At 42.9% G+C, this 13,782-nt stretch overlaps 2 protein-coding genes and 1 long non-coding RNA gene across 3 annotated transcripts in view; 2 read left to right on the top strand and 1 right to left on the bottom strand.

Moving 5' to 3' along the window:
* The window catches only part of LOC127971401 (uncharacterized), a 187,016-nt gene that overhangs the window by 2,508 nt on the left and 170,726 nt on the right, over positions 1-13,782 (bottom strand). Inside the window, exon 12 of the mRNA XM_052574394.1 lies at positions 7,704-7,913. Within this exon, the coding sequence (XP_052430354.1) occupies positions 7,704-7,913 (210 nt within the window). The remainder of the gene's footprint in view (positions 1-7,703; positions 7,914-13,782) is intronic.
* LOC127971767 (uncharacterized) lies at positions 1,288-3,036 on the top strand. Its single transcript, XR_008156913.1, has 2 exons — positions 1,288-1,431; positions 1,512-3,036. It is a non-coding gene; the product is annotated as an uncharacterized LOC127971767 (long non-coding RNA).
* On the top strand, positions 8,906-11,430 carry LOC127971439 (zona pellucida sperm-binding protein 3-like). The gene is made up of 8 exons (XM_052574453.1): positions 8,906-9,490; positions 9,706-9,824; positions 9,905-10,008; positions 10,080-10,257; positions 10,360-10,477; positions 10,559-10,641; positions 10,702-10,793; positions 10,863-11,430. Exons 1-8 carry the CDS (start codon positions 8,957-8,959, stop codon positions 10,940-10,942), a joined length of 1,308 nt encoding a protein of 435 aa, XP_052430413.1. The 5' UTR covers positions 8,906-8,956; the 3' UTR covers positions 10,943-11,430.

Here is a 13,782-nt window from a genome sequence, read left to right as displayed (position 1 = left end):
TTTGGCCGGAAACAATAGTTTGAATTTCTTAACGATGGATTTGTTTCTTATAAACACAAAGCCTTTCACTTCAAAAGACAGTAATTGATGTGAATTACTTGTGGATTATATTGATATTTATATCAGCTCTTTGGACTTTCGTTCTGATGCCACCCATTCACTGCAGAGGATTCATTGGGGAGCAAGTGATGTAATTCTACATTTTTCCAAATCTTTTCCAATGATAAACTAAAAACCATTTAAAAAGAGAGAGATTTTTATGAATATTCTATATTATTTGAGTCATATCAGGGGCTTTTTTAATGACATTCATTGTCTATCATAGACACACAGTCAAACTTTAATTGTAAAATTGTGAATAAGTGTAGATGAAAATCTCAGATCCTTATCAAGCCTTCCATTGGCTAGTGACATTCCAGAACTTTCTCATTTGTTAATTTGTTGAATCAAAGGTAATCAATCAAGCTGAAAGGGGAGGAGCCGCTTAAATTCAAAGCTGTACTTAATGGCAAAGACGAGGACTGGTGGGTATTGTGTTAACGTTTGTCAGGATGGGTCTTTTGCAATATGTGTTAGTGCTGGTTGTGCTTGTGGTGTTTGATCTGAAGAATGCTTTTGGAAGTTTGAGATCCAGTCAAAGTCCAAAAAGCAAGAAGCATCAATCATATCCAGCTTCCAGAGTGCCTGTTTCTTCTCAAGTGCTCGGAAACACTTTGCAGAAGGCTTCTCTGTCTCAGAGTCTTGACTACAGAGGATTTGCACAAGAGCCTCTTGGTCTTCAGGAGAAGCAGGTGTTGCAGGGTCCAGTGAAGCCTTTGGACTGGAGGTTTCCCACTGTTCCAGAAGTGCCGAGTGAGATGGCGGTGGACTTCCATTTGAGGCAACCTGTGACTCCCAGTAGTGTAGCTATTCAATGCGGTGAGAACCGGGTTCATGTGGAGGTACAGCAGGACTTGTTTAGCAATGGTGAACTGATCCAGCCATCTGGTCTGACTTTGGGAGGATGTCCTGTTGTCGGTTTGGTCCCAGGCTCCAAGGTGCTCTTCTTTGACAATGAACTGCAGGACTGCAATAGTGTGTTGATGGTAAGAGCGGTTAAGTGTTACTAGATTTATTGAACCCTACTAAAAATGGGCCCTTGTTTTGGTATCGACGGTTCCCTGAATCTATATCTGGGGAAAAACTCTTAATAACCGCTTACTCGGGTAACCAAGTGTTATGGCATGACTTGCTAAGATGCCTTTAGGAATGGGGGGGGGGGGGGGGGGGGTTTGGGGAGAATCCTCTAGGTAACAACGTCCGTCTCCTATAGATGACCAAGGATGAGCTTGTCTACACCTTTGCCCTTACCTACACTCCTGAGGCGTTTGCTGGCACTCCGATTACCCGTGCAGGTGGTGCAGTTATTGGTGTTCAATGCCATTATCAAAGGTAAGTGACCTTTTGTGACTCGTGGCATTGCTTGCGGTGGTGGAACTGGAAGCCCGTTTAATTGGTAACTTGAACGGCAGGTTTCAAAATGTCAGCGGTAATGCCTTGAAGCAAACTTGGGTCCCTTATGCCTCAACGGAGGCTGGTGAAGAAGTCTTGCTGTTCTCCCTGAAGCTCATGATGGGTTTGTGCAGTTTCTCTAGACCTCCTGCCTTCTGAACGAGGCTGTGCCTAAGCAGTTCTTCCCTCTTGCAGATGACTGGTCCTTTGAGAGGCCTTCAAACTCTTACTTCCTGGGTGACGTTATTAATGTTGAGGCATCTGTGAAGGTATACAACCACGTCCCTCTGCGTGTGTTTGTGGACAGCTGTGTGGCCACCCAAGTACCTGATGTGAACGCCCTTCCGAGATATTTGTTCATTGAGAATCATGGGTGTGTTCATGTCACCAGATGCTGCAGAGTTGACTTGTTCTCGCGTTTGCTCCTTGTAACCACTTTGTCCCCGACAACTACTTTTCACTCCTTTTTTTTAGATGTCTTGTGGATGCCAAGGTCACAGCTTCCAGCTCGCGCTTCATGCCTCGATCCCAGGAGGACAAAATCCGGTTCCAGCTGGAGGCCTTCATGTTCCAGGGGGGATCCAGTCCTTCTGTATGTATTATGAGTGTTTGGGAGAACGACCTCTCCCATTTGCTTTGGTTTGTGACCCCTTACCCGTGGTGTCTCTTGCAGATCTACATGACGTGTGTTCTGAAGGCCACTCTTGCTTCTGCACCTAGTGACGCGCTCCACAAATCCTGTTCCTTTGCCAATGGGTATGTTCATGCCACTTACGAATACATTAAAGGTGCCATGTCTGATTTTTCGTATTGCAGGTGGCTTGCTGCTGATGGGAACCACCAGGTTTGTGGTTGCTGTGACTCCACATGTGGTCCTGATGGTGGAACTGCTGCTTCTCCTTTTGGAGGTAGGAAGGTGCTTTTAAGCTTGGTTTTTGACCCTTCAAGCACTTAACTCTGGTGTCTGCTTTTTCTAGGCCTTCAGTGGGAAGGGAAGGCCTCGCTCGGTCCTGTAGTGGTTCAAGAGCACAAGAAGACTTTGGCTGGTCTTCAATAAATGTGGGGGAGCAAACTTATTCTTGCTTCGGTTTTTCTTGTCTAGTTTAACCAATTGATTTGAGCGAGGAAGCGGGTAGTCCTACTGTACCTATTCTCTTGCCAGAAGGAAAGGCTCCCTTTTCGCGTTAGGGAAGTTAATAACCCTTTTAAAGGGACCTGCTGTGAGCTCCCTTTTGATGAGTACTGTAAAGGTGGAATACATTGCCCATGATGCTGTAAAGGGACTGCTGTTAATTGGCACTTGTGCCAAGAGTTCTGCGTGAACGTCCACTTCCTTGAAGCACTGCAGATTTTGCGTGCCTCTTATGCAGTGAACTTGATTTCTTCGTGTTGGTAACTTCAAATGAGCAGTTTAATTTTCTCCTTGCATCCCCAAATAGGTTTGCTCAGTTAAATTTGTTTCCTAATGCTCCTTGTTGACATCTCTAATGCTTTTAAATCCATGTACAATAAAAGCGCACTCCCAGTATCAACACTGGCACAACATTTTCCACCTTCAGATGGGTTATTTATAGGTTTTCCATTGTGTTAGGAAAATGGCAGGCATCTCTTAAGTTCAATTTAGTATTTGGGGAGCCAAACTTGCAGAACCTGTACTGACGTAAGGGGGTTTTTGTGCAGTAGCAGGTCAATTATAATTCTGAAAAATAATTGCTGAAATGACACTCAAATAGAACTAATGTTTGGACTCTCAGTGAATGACCTCTTTTGAAAACTGTTGGCTTGTGCAACATCTTGGGCGGTTTGTTTCTAGCACAGTTTCAATATTAAAGGGATACTCCACCCCAAATTGAAAATCGTCATCACTTGCCCCCAAGTCGTTCCCAACCCATAAGAGCTTCGTTCATCTTTGGAACACAACTTATTTTGGAGGAAAACCAGGAGGCTTGTGATTGGCCCACAGACTGCCAAGTAAAATGCACTGTCAAGGTCCAGAAAAGCATCCTTGGAGTAGTCAGACTGTGTACGTTCTTCTGTGTCAGCCGCGCCACAAGCTTGTGTTTTCTACATAAATTTACGCCTTGATTTGAAAGAGAACCGTGGCATCCACTAGCATATGCCGTTTGCGTTCAGCAGGTGTTTTTCAAAATGGCGCTAGGGTGATGTGGGGAGAGACAGAGGAGACCATCTGTTGAATAAAGTCTTTGTTTCATTTGTGTACAAAGTGTTCTCATCGCTTCCTAACGTTACGGTTCATCCACTGATGGCAGATGGGTAATTCTGACGGTGCTTTTCATACTTTTCTGGACCTTGACCGACGAGTGTTTTACTTGGGGATGGTCACAGGCCTCCCGGTTTTCATCCAAAATATCTTTAACCCCTTTGCTGTCAAGGATCGTCACCGGCCCCAGATTATTGTTTTACTTTCACAGCACGTTAAACATCACTCTCTTACTTGACCTGGAGAAACTGCGCATCAGTTGAAAGTTTAAAGACTGTAGCTTCAATATTTGACCAATGTTTTGATAAAACAGTGACCGTTATTTAGTAATTTATGTCAGGAGTACAAAATAGGAGCCATTTTTAGAATAGAAATTCACCAAGCATTCATATTCAGTCACGTCTGCAGTGGTTTGTGTTGTCATAGATTCACTGAAAAGCGTCAAATAGGGTTTATAGGCAAAAGTTGCATATACACAGAGATATATTTACTGATGTTTACTTTATATTTCTTCAGACAGAATCATAATTTCTATTCATTTTCCACTGGTTTACGCGATCTGATGGTAATGATCCGCTCCCAGCCCTGTCTCTGTGTGTATAGTCTTCCGTGTGTGCGCTGACAGAGACCGGATTCGCCCGTGTCTTGTCCATCATAACGGTGCATCATATGCCGCCCCGTCCTACCCATGATGCATTTCCTGTACACTTCCGTGTTGATATCTGACCACAACAACACAGAGAAACCTCTGTACCCATGAAATATCCAAATAATAAACACACGATTACGTTAGTTAATGGTTGGTATGCGATTTTCTTGAGATTTGGGGCGTTTTTATAACAATATTAAAAATGTACATCTGAAATGCTAACTTGTGCAGCGATGTAAAAGGCTATAAATAGCAAATTCCACATGTGATCGCAAAAGGAGGTTATTACAAACCTCAGTCAGGGTTTAAAGTGAGTTTTGAGTAAAAGTGTACTAATAATTTCATAAATAGTCTTATGTAGCTTGATGCTAACGTTAGGTCTAATGCAGCTACATAGCAGGTGCAGTTCTTCTTCATAATGCATTTTGTAATAGTTTTGTCAAAGGTTGTAAGAAAATGTTTTGTTGTATTTTTATAGTAAGGCTTTTGATAACAGTGGGGTAAATGTATACTGGAAGTGAAGCGATGTGGCTTGGTAAACCTTGAAATACCAGAACAAAGGCTAAAAGTAGCGAAATAAAAACAAAAGAATGATGATAAATGAAGAATGAGGATTTTGTGTCATACCTGGCCGATGTGTGAAAGGCTCGTTTCGGAAGAACAATAGAATCATGAATGGGGCAGTTTTGCCGGTCCAAACAAGAGATAATCAGGAGTCATAAATCAATTTTGTTAGCCTTTTATGAGCCTTCTCTAAAAACACACATGACATGGTCTTAGAAAAGGTTTCATAAAATTCACACTTTGTGAGATCATATTCTGAAATATCAAAGTATTAGTAGACTTGTGGCTTTAGCTTCATTATGTATCTAAAATCATATCCTACATCATTTAATACACTTCAATAGGTTTTTAATATTTTTATTGACATGTTTGAGCTTATCTCGATTATAACGGTCTGAGTAATTCTGATTCCTGAACAGTAAACTTTGAAGTGTCAGCTTTGTGAACATTATGTATCTAGTAAGAAAGACTCCTAAGCAGCAACCTTTTAATTTTGGTTATGTCATTTGTGTCTCCATGCTGAAAATGAGTGGTGACAAGTAAGGGGTTAAATTGTGTTCCGAAGACGAATGAAGTTTTTACAGGTTTGGAACAACACGGGGGTAGGTAAGTGATTAGTGACACAATTTTGGGGTGAAGTATCCCTTTAATATCACTACTTTGAGTTGCGGACAATTGACACCGTTTCGTGTTTGCTTCAAGACAGTCGAGAATTGATTTCCACTTAAAACTTGAGCTCAGCGATTTGAGTTGTATTTAAAACAAAAGCCGCAAGTAATCCACATAACTTTATATATTCTGAATGTCGGGAACCAAACTACTGTTTGGAAGACAAGTTAAAAAAAATAAAATAAATAATAAGGGGAGCCTTGTGCCGCCACAGGTTAGCAACTGGAGGAAGGATTATGGAATGCACAACCTTACAAAAGGTTGTGGGACCTTGGTTTAATAGTGAGAGGGGAAAGAATAAAAACACTGGGAAGAGGCATGTAATCCCGCATTCTGCCGAACCAAAACAATACCAATAGACAAAAAGACACCTAAGGGTTCTGAAAAGTTTATTAAAAACACTAGATTTACATGACCAGAGTAACTTCTCCACTAGAAACCACAGTCTGCTCCCCAGAGACAGCCTTGATACGAGTGTCTCTTCCTGAAAGAGAGATGTTCAAAGTGAGAATGCACTTCTAAAATGCCCAGTTCCTCTTGTCAAGAGCAAGAACTCACGTTTCCTGGTGCAGCTTTGCTCACAAGAGCCAGATGATGGATGGCACACCTCTGTAGTGCAGTGGATGAAGATCTGACAGGGAAGAAAGAGGCTCAAGTCATAGAATCCACAAGTAGTAAATATACAGATGTTCAAGTAAAGGGGGGCATACGGTTTCCTGCAGAGCAGCCAGTGAGGCTGGATCTACAAATGTGAACATCTTCACAACAAAGCGCTTGTAGTGGGTTGGGAACTGAAGACCAGACGATCCAGTCACTGGAACCAGTGTGGTCAGATAGCGGTCGTCCTGGTAAGGGCATCTGAAAACAAGAGAAAAAAAAAGTTAGAAAGGGTCTCCCAGCAGACTAACTGGATAAAGATTGGCTGTACACTCACCCGTCGATCAGAAGGTCCCACTGGGGGAGACTGAGTGGACTGGGGGTTGAAGTCGTCCAACAACGTCCCAGCGTCAGGACAATGTTGGGGTCGGTCCTCTCCATAATGTGCACCTCAACATACACAGGCTCTCGCAGGACTTTTGTGATGGGATAATCAGCGTCACTGTAATAGGACGTGTAGGCCTCATCCCCTGAGGAACAACACTGGGGTTTAACCAGACTCCAGTTTGAAAGGCTTTAGGCAGACACAGGACAAGACCTTACCTTCAGCACAGCCTTTGGTGACGCATTGGCCATTGGCCAGTCTGAGCTCCACCCTGAGAGGTCCAGGAGCAGCTACTGGTGGAGGTGGAGGAACAGAGTTGACCTCCACAACCAGAGCTTCCACAGAAGTTCCCGAATATCTACACTGGAAGAGAAACCTGGACGACACACAGCGAGCTTGTAGCATTTATCAGGGATTAATGGTCACACCAAGACATGGATCACCTACTCAAAATGACTGTCCCTTGTGATAGAACCATATGGTCCAATCCCCACTTCATACGAGGAGGTCATTCGGTTTTCATACACCACATATCCGCTGTCCTCCTGTGAATAGGAACAGTGTCAGCATCCAGTCCATCACAAGCAAATGCAGAATAAAACCAGTAGCAGCTGCTCACCATCACGCTCGTGCCACATGCGGTCACAGGGAACTGGTATATAGCAAAGGAAGGTGTAGACCCCACAGGAGCACAAGGTGGGTCATTTCCACCCAGTAGATGAACCGTATCCAGACTCAGTCGAGGCAGAGTAACATCTCTAGACACCACTACCACAAACTGACCATCTCTAATACACTGGACGGTCACTAGAACAAGGTACAAGAGCAGGTTAAATTCAGAGAATCAGTTTGACACGAACGGAATAAGATTGAGAACACTTACCCGCCCTTCCATAGAAACACTGCTGTCCGTTAAAGCAGCAGTTGATAGCTTCACACTCAGCACCACTGATCCCAGGTAGACCACATTGGATCTGCTCAGAATCAGCTACAGCTACACATTTATCAAAGGGCTCTGCCTGCACTACTGGCTTCTGAAACTGCTGTTTAACTGGCTTCTGAATCGGAAACTGCGGCTTAGTTAACTGTTGAACAGGCTTCTGAAGTGGAAATTGCGGGTTAGGTAGGTGTTGAACTGGTTTCTGAAGTGGAAACTGCTGGTTAGTTAGCTGTTGAACAGGCTTCTGAAGCGGAAACTGCGGCTTAGTTAGCTGTTGAACTGGCTTCCGAAGCGGAAACTGCTGGTTAGTTAGCGGTTGAACAGGCTTCTGAAGCGGATACTGCGGCTTAGTTAACTGTTGAACAGGCTTCTGAAGTGGAAATTGCGGGTTAGGTAGGTGTTGAACTGGTTTCTGAAGTGGAAACTGCGGCTTAGTTAGCTGTTGAACTGGCTTCCGAAGCGGAAACTGTTGGTTAGTTAGCTGTTGAACTGGCTTCTGGAGCTGAAACTGCTGGTCAGTCTGCTGCATCATCAGAGCTTGAGCATCCTGAAGCGACTTACTCCACTGTGGAACAGCATGACAGAAAGCACAGACCAACGAAATCTGAACCAAACACCAACTTCCAGCCATTGTTCAACAGCTAAACACAAAGAGGAGACATTGCCCTTTGGTCTTTTTCTATTCTACAGATTTCAGCTAATTAACGATAGTCCCTCCCTCTTCATTAACAACTGAGTGGACAAATCCCAGGGTTGTAAATGGACATGTAAAACCGTTCTGGAGAATTTTTGCCCATACCCAAGCCACGTACCTTTTTATGTAGATATCATTTAAAATATTGTATCAATGCATTCTATGGCACCTTTAACTGGGATTATGAACTCATATTTTGGCCGGAAACAATAGTTTGAATTTCTTAACGATGGATTTGTTTCTTATAAACACAAAGCCTTTCACTTCAAAAGACAGTAATTGATGTGAATTACTTGTGGATTATATTGATATTTATATCAGCTCTTTGGACTTTCGTTCTGATGCCACCCATTCACTGCAGAGGATTCATTGGGGAGCAAGTGATGTAATTCTACATTTTTCCAAATCTTTTCCAATGATAAACTAAAAACCATTTAAAAAGAGAGAGATTTTTATGAATATTCTATATTATTTGAGTCATATCAGGGGCTTTTTTAATGACATTCATTGTCTATCATAGACACACAGTCAAACTTTAATTGTAAAATTGTGAATAAGTGTAGATGAAAATCTCAGATCCTTATCAAGCCTTCCATTGGCTAGTGACATTCCAGAACGTTCTCATTTGTTAATTTGTTGAATCAAAGGTAATCAATCAAGCTGAAAGGGGAGGAGCCGCTTAAATTCAAAGCTGTACTTAATGGCAAAGACGAGGACTGGTGGGTATTGTGTTAACGTTTGTCAGGATGGGTCTTTTGCAATATGTGTTAGTGCTGGTTGTGCTTGTGGTGTTTGATCTGAAGAATGCTTTTGGAAGTTTGAGATCCAGTCAAAGTCCAAAAAGCAAGAAGCATCAATCATATCCAGCTTCCAGAGTGCCTGTTTCTTCTCAAGTGCTCGGAAACACTTTGCAGAAGGCTTCTCTGTCTCAGAGTCTTGACTACAGAGGATTTGCACAAGAGCCTCTTGGTCTTCAGGAGAAGCAGGTGTTGCAGGGTCCAGTGAAGCCTTTGGACTGGAGGTTTCCCACTGTTCCAGAAGTGCCGAGTGAGATGGCGGTGGACTTCCATTTGAGGCAACCTGTGACTCCCAGTAGTGTAGCTATTCAATGCGGTGAGAACCGGGTTCATGTGGAGGTACAGCAGGACTTGTTTAGCAATGGTGAACTGATCCAGCCATCTGGTCTGACTTTGGGAGGATGTCCTGTTGTCGGTTTGGTCCCAGGCTCCAAGGTGCTCTTCTTTGACAATGAACTGCAGGACTGCAATAGTGTGTTGATGGTAAGAGCGGTTAAGTGTTACTAGATTTATTGAACCCTACTAAAAATGGGCCCTTGTTTTGGTATCGACGGTTCCCTGAATCTATATCTGGGGAAAAACTCTTAATAACCGCTTACTCGGGTAACCAAGTGTTATGGCATGACTTGCTAAGATGCCTTTAGGAATGGGGGGGGTTTGGGGAGAATCCTCTAGGTAACAACGTCCGTCTCCTATAGATGACCAAGGATGAGCTTGTCTACACCTTTGCCCTTACCTACACTCCTGAGGCGTTTGCTGGCACTCCGATTACCCGTGCAGGTGGTGCAGTTATTGGTGTTCAATGCCATTATCAAAGGTAAGTGACCTTTTGTGACTCGTGGCATTGCTTGCGGTGGTGGAACTGGAAGCCCGTTTAATTGGTAACTTGAACGGCAGGTTTCAAAATGTCAGCGGTAATGCCTTGAAGCCAACTTGGGTCCCTTATGCCTCAACGGAGGCTGGTGAAGAAGTCTTGCTGTTCTCCCTGAAGCTCATGATGGGTTTGTGCAGTTTCTCTAGACCTCCTGCCTTCTGAACGAGGCTGTGCCTAAGCAGTTCTTCCCTCTTGCAGATGACTGGTCCTTTGAGAGGCCTTCAAACTCTTACTTCCTGGGTGACGTTATTAATGTTGAGGCATCTGTGAAGGTATACAACCACGTCCCTCTGCGTGTGTTTGTGGACAGCTGTGTGGCCACCCAAGTACCTGATGTGAACGCCCTTCCGAGATATTTGTTCATTGAGAATCATGGGTGTGTTCATGTCACCAGATGCTGCAGAGTTGACTTGTTCTCGCGTTTGCTCCTTGTAACCACTTTGTCCCCGACAACTACTTTTCACTCCTTTTTTTTTAGATGTCTTGTGGATGCCAAGGTCACAGCTTCCAGCTCGCGCTTCATGCCTCGATCCCAGGAGGACAAAATCCGGTTCCAGCTGGAGGCCTTCATGTTCCAGGGGGGATCCAGTCCTTCTGTATGTATTATGAGTGTTTGGGAGAACGACCTCTCCCATTTGCTTTGGTTTGTGACCCCTTACCCGTGGTGTCTCTTGCAGATCTACATGACGTGTGTTCTGAAGGCCACTCTTGCTTCTGCACCTAGTGACGCGCTCCACAAATCCTGTTCCTTTGCCAATGGGTATGTTCATGCCACTTACGAATACATTAAAGGTGCCATGTCTGATTTTTCGTATTGCAGGTGGCTTGCTGCTGATGGGAACCACCAGGTTTGTGGTTGCTGTGACTCCACATGTGGTCCTGATGGTGGAACTGCTGCTTCTCCTTTTGGAGGTAGGAAGGTGCTTTTAAGCTTGGTTTTTGACCCTTCAAGCACTTAACTCTGGTGTCTGCTTTTTCTAGGCCTTCAGTGGGAAGGGAAGGCCTCGCTCGGTCCTGTAGTGGTTCAAGAGCACAAGAAGACTTTGGCTGGTCTTCAATAAATGTGGGGGAGCAAACTTATTCTTGCTTCGGTTTTTCTTGTCTAGTTTAACCAATTGATTTGAGCGAGGAAGCGGGTAGTCCTACTGTACCTATTCTCTTGCCAGAAGGAAAGGCTCCCTTTTCGCGTTAGGGAAGTTAATAACCCTTTTAAAGGGACCTGCTGTGAGCTCCCTTTTGATGAGTACTGTAAAGGTGGAATACATTGCCCATGATGCTGTAAAGGGACTGCTGTTAATTGGCACTTGTGCCAAGAGTTCTGCGTGAACGTCCACTTCCTTGAAGCACTGCAGATTTTGCGTGCCTCTTATGCAGTGAACTTGATTTCTTCGTGTTGGTAACTTCAAATGAGCAGTTTAATTTTCTCCTTGCATCCCCAAATAGGTTTGCTCAGTTAAATTTGTTTCCTAATGCTCCTTGTTGACATCTCTAATGCTTTTAAATCCATGTACAATAAAAGCGCACTCCCAGTATCAACACTGGCACAACATTTTCCACCTTCAGATGGGTTATTTATAGGTTTTCCATTGTGTTAGGAAAATGGCAGGCATCTCTTAAGTTCAATTTAGTATTTGGGGAGCCAAACTTGCAGAACCTGTACTGACGTAAGGGGGTTTTTGTGCAGTAGCAGGTCAATTATAATTCTGAAAAATAATTGCCGAAATGACACTCAAATAGAACTAATGTTTGGACTCTCAGTGAATGACCTCTTTTGAAAACTGTTGGCTTGTGCAACATCTTGGGCGGTTTGTTTCTAGCACAGTTTCAATATTAAAGGGATACTCCACCCCAAATTGAAAATCGTCATCACTTGCCCCCAAGTCGTTCCCAACCCATAAGAGCTTCGTTCATCTTTGGAACACAACTTATTTTGGAGGAAAACCAGGAGGCTTGTGATTGGCCCACAGACTGCCAAGTAAAATGCACTGTCAAGGTCCAGAAAAGCATCCTTGGAGTAGTCAGACTGTGTACGTTCTTCTGTGTCAGCCGCGCCACAAGCTTGTGTTTTCTACATAAATTTACGCCTTGATTTGAAAGAGAACCGTGGCATCCACTAGCATATGCCGTTTGCGTTCAGCAGGTGTTTTTCAAAATGGCGCTAGGGTGATGTGGGGAGAGACAGAGGAGACCATCTGTTGAATAAAGTCTTTGTTTCATTTGTGTACAAAGTGTTCTCATCGCTTCCTAACGTTACGGTTCATCCACTGATGGCAGATGGGTAATTCTGACGGTGCTTTTCATACTTTTCTGGACCTTGACCGACGAGTGTTTTACTTGGGGATGGTCACAGGCCTCCCGGTTTTCATCCAAAATATCTTTAACCCCTTTGCTGTCAAGGATCGTCACCGGCCCCAGATTATTGTTTTACTTTCACAGCACGTTAAACATCACTCTCTTACTTGACCTGGAGAAACTGCGCATCAGTTGAAAGTTTAAAGACTGTAGCTTCAATATTTGACCAATGTTTTGATAAAACAGTGACCGTTATTTAGTAATTTATGTCAGGAGTACAAAATAGGAGCCATTTTTAGAATAGAAATTCACCAAGCATTCATATTCAGTCACGTCTGCAGTGGTTTGTGTTGTCATAGATTCACTGAAAAGCGTCAAATAGGGTTTATAGGCAAAAGTTGCATATACACAGAGATATATTTACTGATGTTTACTTTATATTTCTTCAGACAGAATCATAATTTCTATTCATTTTCCACTGGTTTACGCGATCTGATGGTAATGATCCGCTCCCAGCCCTGTCTCTGTGTGTATAGTCTTCCGTGTGTGCGCTGACAGAGACCGGATTCGCCCGTGTCTTGTCCATCATAACGGTGCATCATATGCCGCCCCGTCCTACCCATGATGCATTTCCTGTACACTTCCGTGTTGATATCTGACCACAACAACACAGAGAAACCTCTGTACCCATGAAATATCCAAATAATAAACACACGATTACGTTAGTTAATGGTTGGTATGCGATTTTCTTGAGATTTGGGGCGTTTTTATAACAATATTAAAAATGTACATCTGAAATGCTAACTTGTGCAGCGATGTAAAAGGCTATAAATAGCAAATTCCACATGTGATCGCAAAAGGAGGTTATTACAAACCTCAGTCAGGGTTTAAAGTGAGTTTTGAGTAAAAGTGTACTAATAATTTCATAAATAGTCTTATGTAGCTTGATGCTAACGTTAGGTCTAATGCAGCTACATAGCAGGTGCAGTTCTTCTTCATAATGCATTTTGTAATAGTTTTGTCAAAGGTTGTAAGAAAATGTTTTGTTGTATTTTTATAGTAAGGCTTTTGATAACAGTGGGGTAAATGTATACTGGAAGTGAAGCGATGTGGCTTGGTAAACCTTGAAATACCAGAACAAAGGCTAAAAGTAGCGAAATAAAAACAAAAGAATGATGATAAATGAAGAATGAGGATTTTGTGTCATACCTGGCCGATGTGTGAAAGGCTCGTTTCGGAAGAACAATAGAATCATGAATGGGGCAGTTTTGCCGGTCCAAACAAGAGATAATCAGGAGTCATAAATCAATTTTGTTAGCCTTTTATGAGCCTTCTCTAAAAACACACATGACATGGTCTTAGAAAAGGTTTCATAAAATTCACACTTTGTGAGATCATATTCTGAAATATCAAAGTATTAGTAGACTTGTGGCTTTAGCTTCATTATGTATCTAAAATCATATCCTACATCATTTAATACACTTCAATAGGTTTTTAATATTTTTATTGACATGTTTGAGCTTATCTCGATTATAACGGTCTGAGTAATTCTGATTCCTGAACAGTAAACTTTGAAGTGTCAGCTTTGTGAACATTATGTATCTAGTAA

This window comes from Carassius gibelio, chromosome A4, assembly GCF_023724105.1.
Source record: "Carassius gibelio isolate Cgi1373 ecotype wild population from Czech Republic chromosome A4, carGib1.2-hapl.c, whole genome shotgun sequence".
NCBI classification, from domain to species: Eukaryota; Metazoa; Chordata; class Actinopteri; order Cypriniformes; family Cyprinidae; genus Carassius; species Carassius gibelio.
This window is presented reverse-complemented; position numbering and strand designations above follow the sequence as displayed.